General features: G+C 50.3%; 2 protein-coding genes across 4 annotated transcripts in view; both read right to left on the minus strand.

Moving 5' to 3' along the window:
* Positions 1-956: 956 nt before the first annotated feature.
* On the minus strand, positions 957-2905 carry PNMA5 (PNMA family member 5). Its single transcript, XM_011384818.2, is given in 2 exon segments — positions 957-1292; positions 1547-2905. Coding segments are annotated over 2 exon segments (1695 nt in total).
* A 9007-nt stretch (positions 2906-11912) lies between these two features.
* ZNF185 (zinc finger protein 185 with LIM domain) overlaps positions 11913-13941 on the minus strand; it is a 48170-nt gene continuing 46141 nt past the window's right edge. For all 3 annotated transcript variants that reach the window (XM_023525801.1, XM_023525800.1, XM_023525798.1), the window contains 2 exons: positions 13052-13150; positions 11913-12092 (listed from right to left, as the gene is read on the minus strand). In XM_023525801.1, the coding sequence (XP_023381569.1) occupies positions 13052-13150 (99 nt within the window). In that variant the 3' untranslated portion in view covers positions 11913-12092. The remainder of the gene's footprint in view (positions 12093-13051; positions 13151-13941) is intronic.

The raw sequence follows: 13941 nt of genomic DNA on the forward strand, positions 1-13941 counted from the left end.
GTGATGTCCACTCCCTGCAGGGCACCCCCCACCAGCCGACATGCTGGGGCCTGGCACTGCCCTATGGCACGCACAGGACAGTCACAGGACGCTGGAAAACACAGCAGGGGACATTCCACCAAGCCGAGGAAACTGAGTCACAAGGAACAACAGGGTGGCACATCAGAGCACAGTCCTCGTGGAGACTCTGGCAGTCTCTCTCCATTCCTGGTCCGGTTCTTCCTTCCCGAGGTCACGGGTGTCAACTATGCCCTCGTCCATCCTTCCCGCCATCTCCTGGGACTGGGCTCGGGGTCTCCAGGATGGGGGAGCTGCTCAGAGCAGAACACACATCTCCACAAGAACAAGCAGCAGTTGGCCTAACTACACTGAGAAAGCAGAGACCGAGCTCACAAGGATGAGACTGAGCAGAGCGCTGGCTGGCGGTGGAGCTCACAGCACAGGGCAGAGAGGGGGCTGCCCCGGTAGGTAGGCCAGGACACCCAGGCAGGTGCACGCGCACCTGGGGACAGGCCGCTCAAGGTTGCTCCCAGGCCGACTGCCCGAGTTGGCAGTGTTTGGGGCTGACCTTGGCCTTGGCAGCTGCGGAGTGGTGGTTCGACAAGCCAGGCCCAGTCCTCCTGCCTGCTCTCTCCAGGTCTCCAGTGGCTCTACAATAACAAGCAGAAAAAACACCCCCTACCTACTCCCCCCCCCCTCCCCCCCAAAAAAACCTTCGACTCTTCCTTCTCCTGCTCTCCTCCTCCACCTCGTTATCTTCATCCTCCTCCTCCTCCTCCTGCTTTGGAACAAAAGCTTCCCTGCCCCCCAACATCAGCTGTGGGGCAGGAGCCCCAGTACCCAGCGACCCCCTGCCTGCCTTCACTCTCCTGGCCCCCGGAACCCTTCCAGGCCACAGGGGGAGGAAAGTGCCTGCAGGCTGGCACTGGGCTCCAGGGCCTTTGGGTCTCCTGGCCTTACTGGCGCAGGGGCTCGTCGGTGCTTCCTTCCTGGGGCTCCCCGAGAGCGGTGTAGACGATTCTGAAGACAGGCTGGACCCTGCGGTCACCCCTCCGGAGGGGGGCCACTACCTCTCTGCCTTGCAGCTCTTCGGGGCCGATGCCAGCTTCTCTTGGGGAAAGATTCCCTGGGGAAGGCTCCTCCAGGCCCCAGGGGGCCCAGCGGCCGGTCTGCATTCTTAGCTCACAGCCCAGAGCGTAGGTGTCTACGGGTGGGCACACGACGGCGTCGAGGTCAGAATCCCCCGTTGTATCTCCTTCCTCTTCTGCCGTGGCGGTGTGACTGCTCATGGCCTGCGCACGCCCTTCGCCAGGTGTGGTGGCCCCATGTTTGCATCGCTGGTCTATCTTCTGGGTCTTGTGCTGGATTCTTCCTGACGCAACTTTGCATTTTTGGGCAGAGACCCTCTCAGCTGCTGGAGGGAGGGTGGGCCTGGCCTCGGCCTGGCTGCCCTGCCCCTCTGCCCCACTCTCGACCTCTGCTCTCTGTGGGAACCTCCCCTTCCTTTTGTGAGAACCTTTTTTCTGCATTCCAGGGGATGGGGTACCTGGATCTGTTGAGCCTCTGTTTCCTAGGGCTTGGGGTGGCTCATAGCCCCAGCCCCTGCCTCGTTTCCCGACACCTGTGCTACAAACTGCGCTGTCTCCGTCACAGGAGGTTGGTTTTCCATCTTAGGGTATGTGGTCTGATTGTGGCCTTCCCCCTCAGCACCGCCGCAGGGCTGTCGCCTGCGCTTCACAGATGGCACCGCCCCTTCCTGGACGGTCTGGGTGCTGCTCTCACAAGATGGCCCTGCCTGCATGAGGACCTGAGGCATGGAGAAAATGGCTTCAGCTATTCCCTGCCTACCAGACGCCCTGGGGCTCCTTGCTCCATTCCTCTCTTTCTCCTTCATCACTGCCAAGGTGGTCTCCCACTCTTCTTCATCGCGAATGAGCTTTATTAACTCCAGAAAAGTGGGAGGACAGCCACGCTGATCCAGGATCTCCAGCTTGCCCCGGAGGGTGCTGGTCAGGTTGGCCCGAGCTAGCATGTGCTTCAGGCGGATCAGGTCTGTGCTGCGCACCGACATTGGGCTGTGCTGCACAGCCTTCTGCAGCAGGGGCTCTAAGCGCAGCAAAAAAACAGAGGTTTTTTCTCTAGACATCTGAAAGGCCTGGAGAAACTTAAACTGCGCGGTTCTATGGTCCTCTTTGCTCCCAAAGATCTGCTTCAGGGCATCCAGGCATTGCTCCGCAGTCATAGTGTCATTGTGGGCCCGGAGCACCCGCATGATGGACAGGGCGGGGCCGCGCAGGCTCTCCAGCAAACGGCGCCTCTTCTCTATCTCAGACACCTGCCATACCTGCATAATCTCAGTGACCTGCTCCAGCCAGACTTCGAAACTCTCTTCGCCTGGGCCTGGGAAAGTGCTTCCTGAAAACACTTTGAGCTTTCGGTACCACATGCTTTCTTTCAGAGGCTGCAAAACTATTGGTTTGACTTGGGGGAAAAGCCCTGGCTCCATGCCCTCAGTGGCAGTGCCGTACCCCAGGGTTTGGGCCACATCGACCATCCTCCGGCCCTCACCCTTCAGGAAGTAGCTCAGTCTAGTGAGGAATTCGTCATCGGGGTTACGGGGTTGCACCACCACTTCCCAGGCACCTCCCTTTCCTGGTATCTGAGTAGGAATCGCAGAGAAATCGACGGCTTCAGCCAATTCGATGAAGACTGCCTTAGAACTGTCTTCCCTTCGGAACATTCTGCCCAGCATCCTGTAGTTGCACAGGAGCTGCAAGCCTGCCTTCACCGTCTCTTTAATTTCTGCCTCCTCACACTCCACAGGGATCCCCACGATCAGCAGGGCCTTCCTGGGGTCCAGATCCATCCCCTTGCACCAATCCTCTAAGAGCATCACGGCACTCATTGTGACCACTCTCTATGGACTGATCTAAGACTAGGGGTCGTGATCTGCTCAGAGTTTGACCGAGACTGTCAATTCTGAGCCACTGCCAAGTACAAAGGCAGAAGTGTCCTAGGTTTCCACAGCCTGTAAAGCAAATGGGGTGAAAGCACCATTACTGCCCACCCCCATCCCCACCGCCACCGCCACCCGCCACCACAAGCCCCTCCTCTGTTCCCACCCCTATTCGCAGGGATTCAGTCCCTGCTTTCCGGGCTCCCGTAGTCATTTGGTGGAGTACAGAAGGGCCGCCCCAGCTCGCGTCCCCCCACTTCATCCCCTCCCTGCTGACCTCCTCCTGCTGTGGCTTCCTCTTCAAAGTCCAAGGACTCTGCTACGTGTGCTGCAGGTGCCTGTGGTGAAAAGGCCTGTGTCAGGAGGCACCAACTGATGCCTGGGGACACCGACGAAGCTCTCCAAAGCAGGAGAGGACAGAACGTCCCACTCCCCCGCTTAGGGCTGTGCAGGCCTCAGGGCACCTGGCACCCTCTTTGCCAGGGCAAAGGCAGGAGGAGGGAGATACAGAGTTCTCCTCTTTCGGAAAATGTCCGACAGATGAAAAAGATGGCTGGAGTTCCGTGCAATGCAATGAAAACGGGCGGGTGTGGAGAACGTGTGACAAGCTGCACTGTTGCCATGGATACCGAGAACAGCATGGACCAGGGCTTTCTATCGTAGATGGGTGTCATGTGGTAAAGGTCCTCGAGGAGCAACAGGCGATGTCACTGGCCTCCAACAAACGAAGTGTCCTAGCAACGAGGGGCTGGGGAGAGGGAGGGGAGATGGGGTGGGCAGCAAGGATCAAGTGCTGAAAAATCAAGAGCGTATGATTTTAAATTGTGTAGGAGCTAGAATCAGGGTCAGAAAAGGGACCCAGAAAACTCTCTTAGTTGTGACCCTACCCGACGACAGTCCGTACACGTTGGCAGGCAGCCCCTCCCAACATAGGCCCACCTCGCGGTTACTCACCTCACGGAGTAGCGCCCTCTGGTGGTGCAAATGCGGGGATTGCACCTGCACTCAACGCTCAACCGGCTCTCTAGCTCTGTCCAGTCGGCCAGCTCCTGGCCCCCGGGTGGCGGGTACTGCTCCACTGGACCTGTCCAAGGCAAGGGAAAAGTACTTTGTTACGGTTCTGCCCCAAGTGCTACTTCTCTGGCTGTGCCAATTCTAAGTCTGCAGAGCTGTCCACAAGTCCCCAGTGCAGAGATACGAGGAACTGCTCCCTGGAGTCCACTGCTGGAGAAGAAATCCTACTTTTAAGACTGCCCCACCCTCAAGTCCACACGCCCCTCACACCCACCCACTGCCAAGTCCCACCTTCACAGAAGCTCAACCACTAACCTAAGCCCCCTCACCAAGCCACGCCCCCACCCAAGTCCAAACCCTGCCACTCATGTCTCACCCCTCCCAAGCTCTGCCTCCAAGCCCCGCCTCCAAGCCCCACCCCATCCCACCCATGATGCCAAGCTCCACCCCCACAGCTCAATCCCTACCCCCGCCAGTCGTGCCACTGCCACTCATGCACCACCCCTCTGAAGCCCTTCCCTGCCCCCCACCGAGGCCAAGTCCACAGCTAAATCCCTGCCCCCACGCGATCCCTTCTCCCATGCGATCCCTGCCCCCACACAACCCCTTCCCCCATGCGATCCCTGCCCCCATCTGAGCCCAACGACTATCCCCAAACCTCTCATTCTCATTGCCCTATGCTCCCCACTCTAAACCTACCGCTACCGCCCTTAGACCCCCCCCCAGCCCTACTACAAAGAACCCCCATTCTGGAGCAGGGATATATCTGCTCAGTGTTGCCGGAGGCCAGGAGAAGAAGGGCCGAAGCCATTTTCTCTCCGGGGGGCGGGGGGTGAAAGGCCAGCGCCACCTGTTCTAGATGTGCAGATTGAAAAGGTTCTGGGCAAGGTTAGGCATGAACAGGTTCCTCTGCAGTTCCTAGGCTGATCGCCATGTCTGTAAATATACCTGGGGAGTCCACGGAGTGCCAGGCCTGATCTAGTGGGGTCCCCCTTCCACCCGACACGTACGGCCATGGGCCCCTGGGATGCCACGAAAGATGACAACGGTCACTGGGGAGAAAGTCCTATGGTTTGGGTTGTTCTCTGTACCCAGGGCCCCACTCCTTACCTGCCGGAGAGGCCTGAAGACCCGAACGCCAGAGCGCCCAAGAAACAGCCACCACACAACGGTGCCGCTGCCGCAGTGACGAATGGGCAGAGCTCGCGTGGCGGGAAGACGTTATCGGGTGAGAAACTCCGCCCCCCTCTCCGGAACTGCGCACGGCCCGCTCGCGCCTGCGCACTCGCACTCGCAGCCTGGCGCCCGCCTGGCTCCCTCGGAAGTGGGGGTCCTTTGTCTCAGCCCTTGACCTTGTCCTTGATGCACCTGGCCATGGAAGGGGGTATTCGACTAGAGCTAGGGTGTACATTGCAGAGCTCCGCAGTGTACATTGCAGAGCTGGACTGTGTCCGGCCTCAGGCTAGCTCCAAGGAGACCGCCAACTCCAAGGAGACCGCCAGCCCGCCACGTGGACACCAAGCACACCATGCAGGACGCCATGCTCAGGAGGCTTTGCGGCTCCTGTTCCACTGTCTCTTCCTCATTGGACCCGAGCCGTGCCGCAACAGTTACCAGTGGGCACCCTCCCCCCATTTGAAAATTGCAAGTCAGCACAGGGCCGAGTGCAAAAGTAAAGCCCCAGGTGGTCCTTCTGACATAAAAGTCCTGATCCCTGTTTATTTTTTCTTGGACTGCGTTCTAGGGGAGCACGACAAAAATGCAGCTGCCCCCTGCATTTCACAGGGACATGAACATTTTTAGAGTTCACTTAGAAGCAGAAAACTGTCAAGGATGCCATTCTCCCATTATTCTCTTGACTTCATGATCTAGTATTACCCACCGAATACCCAAGCTGCTTCCTGCCATTTTCGGTAGGTTTCCTGCACTCAGGGAAGATTTGGGATGTTTGCCCTAGGGCCCGGCCCGCAGGACCCGAAAGCTGTTAAGAAATGGTCGTGGTTGGGGCTCAGGTAGCACAATGGAAGGTGTGCACAGGTCCCCAGCAGATATTGATAAAAATGCAGGTCCGAGCCAGGAGGACCGGATGAGACCGCCAGCCTGTTTCTCGAGAGCTGGGCGACTGCAATGCTGCAGACCCTTTAACTAAGCCTTCAGTGACAAAACTGAAGCCTGTAATTACTTTTCAGATCCAGAATTTGTGGGCCTTTGGGAGCAAAATAGTTTTCTTTTACTTTACTGGAGATAGGAATGAACAGGCTTTTCTTTAATAAAGATATTTAAAGGAAACAATTTTTAATGAAAGGTTACAGAGCAAGATATGGACATGCATCACCTCCTTTGCCTTTAACTGCTGATGTTTGCTATGTCTGAGAAAGGGAACACAGACCTTAATCAGAACGCACTTATAAGAGTCTGTTAAATCAAGCTCTTTCCCATGCCAAGAAAAAGTGGTTATCTGGTGCTGTCAGAGCGTCAAAGACTCCAGGTGGGACATTTTACCTGAAGGCCCTCATAACACCATAACTGTGGTCCCATGAAGCCACCACTCGCCCACCTGGTATTATAGGTATACAAGGCCATCACAAAAGGTGACATTATGGAAAGAGCTGTTCTGGCCCTGTGATCCTAGAAAACAGCGGTTAAGAAAATATAGTCACCGTGCTGTACATCACATCCCCAGGATTTTTTTACTTAATATGTATGTTGGTGTGTGTATGTATATATATGTAATATTTTAAAGTGAAACTTATTCTGACCGAACTTTATCTCGACAATAATTATGTTTCGTATGTAGTATGTCACCCCTAAGGTTTCAAGATCTTTGGGTAACTTAACACCTTACTTACTAAATTGAGTATATAAGGTACGCAAGATGTTTTTGTTAAGGAAAAAGAGTAATTTTTTCTAATAGTGACTGGTCATTCCAGAATGACTGGTCATTCCAGAATGACAAAGATGAAAGTGTAGGACTATGGACAAAATAAGGACTTTTATGGAAAGTAACCTCACAGGGTGATCTGATCGTGAATCCTACCTGGGTAGGTCACATCCCAGGCTTATAACTAAAACTTTAGTTTTTTTTTTTTTTAAGCCAGTCCTGTCCATTGTTCTTGTGTATCTAGGTTAACACACCTTTGAAATGCCTCTCTTCAGACCCCTCAGAAGCAAAGCCACCCTCAAGAGAGCACATAATCTCGTTAACTATCCTGTAATCCGATTCCCGCCTCGCTCTTTCTCACCTTCATTAATCCACTTATGTTCCCTTCCTTAATTCCAAATGCATAAAAGAAGCTTTCAAACTTATCCTCTGGAGCATTTGAGATCTTGCTCCCTGGCATATGCTGTTGGTTTGGCTGAAATAAACTCTTATGAAAATCCTCTACAGGTTTGGACTTTTTTTTTTATGCTGACAGACAAAACCTGAATGAATATCGAAAGTTGTAGAAGGTTCACAGAAATTTTATTTCTCGTGGTCAGAGCTGGCTGATTTTCAATTGGTTTATTTACGAGATATTTTAAAATAAGCTGCAATATCAAATAATACACTGGTGCAAAACTAGAATTTGATTTTATTAAAAATGGAAACTTTTTTAGATTATTGGTCTGCTCTTAATAAGAGGTACTAAAAGGTTTTCCTTTGGTTTTTGAGTAACCCAAAAAGCAAAGATTCTGTGTCTTAGAATAATTTTCTTTGCTTTATGTCGATTTTATTTTGTCCTTATTACTTCAAAACCAAGCCTTCTCACTTTTGAAAGAACTAAGGTTCTTTACAATTACCTTACTTCCTATGTTTACTTTTAAAATATTTTGTCACTTTGGTTACATAGAAAGCCAAGTAGTTTCTCATTGATGCATGATCTTAGTTAATCGGGGGTTCAAACCTGACAATTTTGAAATTTTGCCTTCCTAAACTCAAATCCTAAATTATATATTCCTGATCTCAACCTTCTCTGAGGGACCCTGGAAAGTCCCTTTTACATTGTAAAAACAGATGTGTTAAAATAATTAGGTTTAGTTGATATATTGAGTTGCATGGAGGGCTTTGTCAATCAGAAGACATGACTAACCTTCACTGTTAAATTTGGGCAAAATGTTATTAATATAAATATTTTAGAAATTGTATGAAGTTCCTAGAGATTTGCCAGTGCCCTCACTGTCCCCCATGTGCCCTGGATCTGCTTGGCCCTGATATTAAATAATAAACAGTAGAGTATTACCAGTCATTTTTAAAATGCTCCTCGCCACAGAAACCACCAAATTTGTCAATCGCATGATTTTTGTAATTAACTCTCATCAGAAATGTAACCATGGCGTTTAAGTCATGCACAGTTTTTTTTACACTGAATCTTCCCTGAAAGCGGTTGCAAACAGCTACAGGCCAGAATGCTTCATTTTCAAGAAAAAGGGACCATCTCAGACGCCCACGGAAAAGACTATGCCGGCTGCTCCAGGGGCACAGGCTTCTGATGGCATTGCTGAAATAACTTTGAGATCCTACTATTGGACTGAGCCAGAATTGCCAGAACTCCAGTGAAGCTGATGGCTTCATGAGACTGCTAGCCCAAGCATTAGCAGAACAAGAATTCGTTATATAGGACTGAATGAAGTCATGAAGGATGGTTCTGGGTTTTGTTTGGAGTATTGCTGATGTTAAATGTTCTGTTTTTCTGAAAAGAAGAAACTCCTTTCTCATGTCTCTCAAGCTATACATAACTTGTAACAATTTAGTAGACTCTACTTTTATAAACAGAAATGAAACATTTATCTTTTTCTCCCTGCCAGATCCCTCCAGAATTTGGATATTCTTTTTGAGCATTAATTTTCATGGCAATACAATTATTTGCCTAGGTTCAATGAGAACCTGCTCTCCTTGTTAACAGGATGTCATTACAAACATTGGTTATATAACCAAGGCTTTGACTGAAATGTCATATTTGAGAATGATGCTTATAAAATCAGATATGACCTGACAATTTTTAAAGTAACTAGCACTACCCTGTTATTTTTTAGAGTTTTTTAGGTTTTTCTTAGGTTTTAGGTTTGTTTTTTAGGGATTTTTTGGGCGGGGGGGGAGGGGTGGGCATACTGTCACCAACAGGAGTCCTGGAAACACCTCATTAGGTGAGATGGCTGTTTTTTTATAGTAAAATGTCATCTTCCTTTCCAAAATATACTCCTGTAGCCAAGATGGTGGCTGAGGCCGGGGTGAGAAAGTAGACACTAGTTCAATATCTATTGAACACTGGGTCCCAAGGTCCCTGCTTAGTAGTGGAGGGATTTCTCTGTCATGTCTTTTGTCTTAGGACTGACTTCTTGGATCACCGTTTTTTGTCCCTGGGCTGAGTCAAGATGTAGATAGTATGCAAATTGTATTTTTGGACATAAAACTCGGAAGCATGGATCATTCAATAGACACAATGACGATTCAACAGGATTCTGACAGCCTGGGGCACTGGCCTGATGAAACGGCCTTGCCTATTGGTGCACATCTGGAGGAATGGAAAAGAAGAGTTGATGGGACCAGGGCTATTTAAATGGGAGAAGAGCTGACAAAGGGAGAACCTGATATGCATCTATTTTAGGAGCTGACCCATAAGAGAAGGTTTATAGATCACCAGTGGTAGATAGATAGTTAAACAGAACTCAGGTGAGTCTGTCCACAGACAAAATGGGCTTGTAAGGGACTGCGTTCCTGGTCATTCCAAGTGTGCAACAAGGACTAGGCTGCCACTTGTCTGAAATGGTATTGAAGGGGAGGAGGGACCGAAAAGAATAAAATATTCTTAAGATCTGACAAGTCTAGAGTTCCTACTTCCTATGCATGCATAGTTTCTAGACCTTGCTATTTTTATTCTCTTTAGATTTGACACTTATTTACTTGCTTGTGTAGAGAGAATGGCTTCAGGTAACAGGAGAGAATAAATCACACGACCAAATACTCCAAGTTATTAACTTAAAAAAGGAAACCTTGATATTAACAATGTAATATCTTAATATTTATTATAATCGTGTACATTAATGTGGGTTAAGCAAGTATGATTAAAAACATCAGGCAATTAAAAAGAAGCAAAAGTGTAATGCGACCACCCCTCTTCCTAGAGTCTGTAGAATTCCGTGCCTTTTTAGAATTGAAAGAGGTTGTTTGGGATTGAAATCGATCTTGATCTTGTAAGCTTTCTGTCAATATCTTGCATGTTGGTTCTAAAACTCCCTTGAAGGTGGGGAAGCCAGCCTATCTTGGACCTCTTTATCCTGCACTCCATCAGCTGGGCCTGTACCAGGCCTCATGGATGGCGCCTTCCACCCAAAGGAGCGACCCTTCTTTCCCTTTCACCCATTCCTTCAGCACCTATGTGTAGCCAGTACGTACCATGTGCCAAGTCCCACGCTGTGGGCTAGACTTTAGGAAGACTGGTTTATAGCTAGTGTCAGTACACGGCATGCTGCGCCACTGTTCCCCTCCCGGGCAAATCTGATGCACATCTATGCAAATCGATGCATCACTTGGCGAGAACAAATCCACCAGCCAGCGTGCACAGGGCTCAGAAAGCGGAGGGGTAGATATTTTCTCATTAAATCAGGAGAAGAGGCCCTCATTTTCCATAAGAAACATTCTCAGGTTGTTCCTCCTCTCAAGGAGCTTACACAGTGGTGCTGGTCCAAAAGGCGGACGAGCCCGGTCGGACCTGAGCAGAGCATTGGCTAACCGCACAGATGGGCCTGTGTCTGTCCAGTTGGCCAATTGACTTCCACGTTCCGCTAGCGTGGACCAGAGTCTGGACTGGAAAATAGGAGGTCACTGAAGGCTCTGTGGTCATGGCTAGCCTACTGGAGCTTTCCCTGGGTTGACAAACTCCTCTTTGGGAAGGTCTCTGAATCAGATCTCTCCCCAGCAGAAAGCATCTCAGTTCAGAAGCGCTTTCATGCAAAGGGGAGGAGAGGGAAGGGGGGCAGTTTGGCCCTTGCGGTGCCTGAGGGGGCGGTGTTATCTGGTGGGATTAGGTAACGTCTGCACAGTGCTTGGCACGTACTCAGCACTAAATCAATGCTGGCTATTGTGGTTGCCATTTCAGTGATGACTCTGTATCATGCAGTGAGCGCCTCTCTGAGCCTGAATATCCTCACCTGTAAACTGGGGACAGAAGGCCCTCTATTGAGAACTGGTACGAGGATTAACGCCATCGCTCTGTGCTCACGTCTGGTACGGAAAATGTTAGCTGCTTTTCTCCCTTCTTAACCCTGGAGTACACACACTCTAAAGCCTACTTTAGGAAATTTCTGTATAAAACTTAGGGATCAGGGATTGAAGGCAAACGTATTGATCAGCTATCAAGATTCAGACACAGATGTCCCTTTGGTCAGTAGCCTCCTACGAATCACGTGCTATAGAATTTTAACCAAATTGTATAAACTTTCTAATACGTGCCTGCAAGAAAAAAAACCAAAAAACCTCAAATGAACTGAAAGGTGGGTAGAAGGAGGTAATAAAAATCTGCTATATGACTCAATCAAAAGCAACTAACTACTTTTAAAAGTACATGGAAAGTTCAAAAATGTATATATGGCAAATAGACAAGCTAAACATTGGCCTATGCCAATTCCTAGTATTCAATGTCTGCGATTTACCCACCGGGGATCGTCAACAGTCTTCGGCCCCCCGACCCCTCAGAAGTTGCAGGGGTCTCCCTCCGCTGTCAAGTGCCAAAGGTACCCTCAGACTTGCGAACCCAGATGTGATTTGCTCTCTGTCTCGAGTCAGGACACACTGAATCCAACGTTCCTGCCTATCACACCAGATCTAGCCACCTAAAGTCATCAGGAAGCCGACATGCCTTAGGGGAGCAAAGATGGGATTCTTGTTTAATCCTCTTTGCTTGAGCCTGAAAGAAGATCGTGGATATGAAGTGCTTTCTGAGCTGTAAAAAGCTACACGCACAAGTAATTATCGTAGCATCATTAAGATACACTGCTCGATGTCAGCAAATTCAACTTGAGAGAGGCAAAAAGCACAAAGCGATCAAATGGGGAGGAAGTGGAGGAAAAGGAGCCAGCAACTTGGGACAACTGGGGATGGCCAATCTTGTCCAGGAGTCATCAGCTTCTTCTCAGTCTGAGGGAGCTGAAAGAAAACAGAGGCAGCCATGAGACTGGAAACCCACATGCAGTCCAGCGGCCAGCCACAGGCTCTTCGCATGGTGACTGCTCCAGCCATCAGCAGCAACCATCTAGTAACAGCAGTGTGCCTTCTGGGGAGAAGGCGGAACTGGCTTGGAGCCGGTGGAGCGCTTGATTGCGACCCACTCCCATTGCCTTCGAGGGACATATTCTGCTCTGTGCTTCTGGCCGAGGCGCTGCTGAAGAGTGGGGGCCGCCAGGATCTGGGAAGGCGGTGCCCTATGCACAGTGGGCGCATGCACCTCAGACACTCAGGTCAATTCTGCTGGCTTGTCACATGCAAATCTGTCTTCGGGCAGTGTCGACAACGTAGTCCCAAGCAACCCCTCCTGGTTGGGCCAGCCCTACGATGGCACTACCCGCTCCCACACATGCCTGTTTATCCCGGCCCTTGCCGGCTGCGGGACCCCCCGGCTGTATCTTGTTTCGCTAAACATTTTGGCTGCTGGGTTCCGATCTGACGCCTGTCCAAGGCACTATAACGAAAGGCCCTGGACCTGAATCCGAAGTCCGGGTTCAGGTACCGACTGCCATCCAGCTAGGTGTCTCTCCAGGCCCTGTTCCTTTCTAGGTCTTTATTTCCTTGTCCCCCCGTGAGGCTAAGAACACGGGCCCAGCCAGCCCGCCAGGGCAGCTAGTGGGCTCAACTGGGGGTACTGCATGGAAGGCGCTTCTTGAGAGGAAGAGTCTGCGACCTCTGCAACTTGCGAGTGGCCCTGGGGAGGCTCTTTCCATGTAAGACTTCAAAGTATCATAGCACATGGGGAAATGAGGGTGCGGGGCCCCATGAACATAAAGGCTAAGAGAGCCAGCAGCGTCCTGGGTTGACGCAGAGAGGGACCAGGGCACATTCGTTTCCTTTAACAATCCTGGCTGCTTGGCCTCTGGGGCGCTGGCACTCACCTAGAAGAGCTTCTCATAGCACTTCCCACAGTGGATGGTGTCACGGTGGATGAAGATCTGACCCAGGAGCTCACCCATCGGTTTACTGCAAATGCCACACTGAAAGACAAAGCAAGTCAGGGGTCAACATACAAGCGAAGCGACGTTAGCAAGTGGAACTGGGGACGGGGTGCCTGACCAAGGCGGGCAGGCAGCCGCTGAACAGAAGGCACGCCCCGGGCTTGGAAGCAGACAATTTAAAAAATGGCAGAAAACAGGCAAAATCCAAATGGGAAACGAAGCAATGAAACAAAACCGCACAAAAAACTAGTAGGCATGATGATCGCATAGTGCTTGGGAACCCAGGTTTCAGAATCGGGCCTGGGTTTGAGCCCTAAATCCATGGCAGCAGGTCCTCGAATAATATCATTTTGTTCAACGTTTTGTTATGACGTTGATGAGATGCTGTAGGAACTTAAGTGTCCTATCGATCAGCCTGTGGTGAAATCGGTTGCGTTACACATTCAAATTGGTTTAACCATATAACATTACGTGCTTAAAGTCACTGAACCTATCAACGACATTAAGTGAGGACTTACTGTATTATGTCTCTGTCATTTTAGGACTTGAACCTCAAGTTAGCCAACTGATGGTGCTGATCATTTAGGGGGTCACCTCTAAGAACACAGAAAAACAAACTACCAATCTGGCCTTGCAACGTGTCTCACACTGCGGAGAACTGGGACTCAGGGGTTATTACGCTGCTGCAGCCATGGCTGTTTTTTCCCTAAATGTAACAATAGAAACTAGTATTTGAAAACGTCATGTCGACCTCATAAAGGTAAGAAAACCCTACACTTAAGGACACTGACGGACTAGTTTACACAGATGAGACTGAGCAACGAGATAAC

The sequence above is a fragment of the Pteropus vampyrus genome, unplaced genomic scaffold, assembly GCF_000151845.1.
Source record: "Pteropus vampyrus isolate Shadow unplaced genomic scaffold, Pvam_2.0 Scaffold629, whole genome shotgun sequence".
Classification (NCBI taxonomy): domain Eukaryota; kingdom Metazoa; phylum Chordata; class Mammalia; order Chiroptera; family Pteropodidae; genus Pteropus; species Pteropus vampyrus.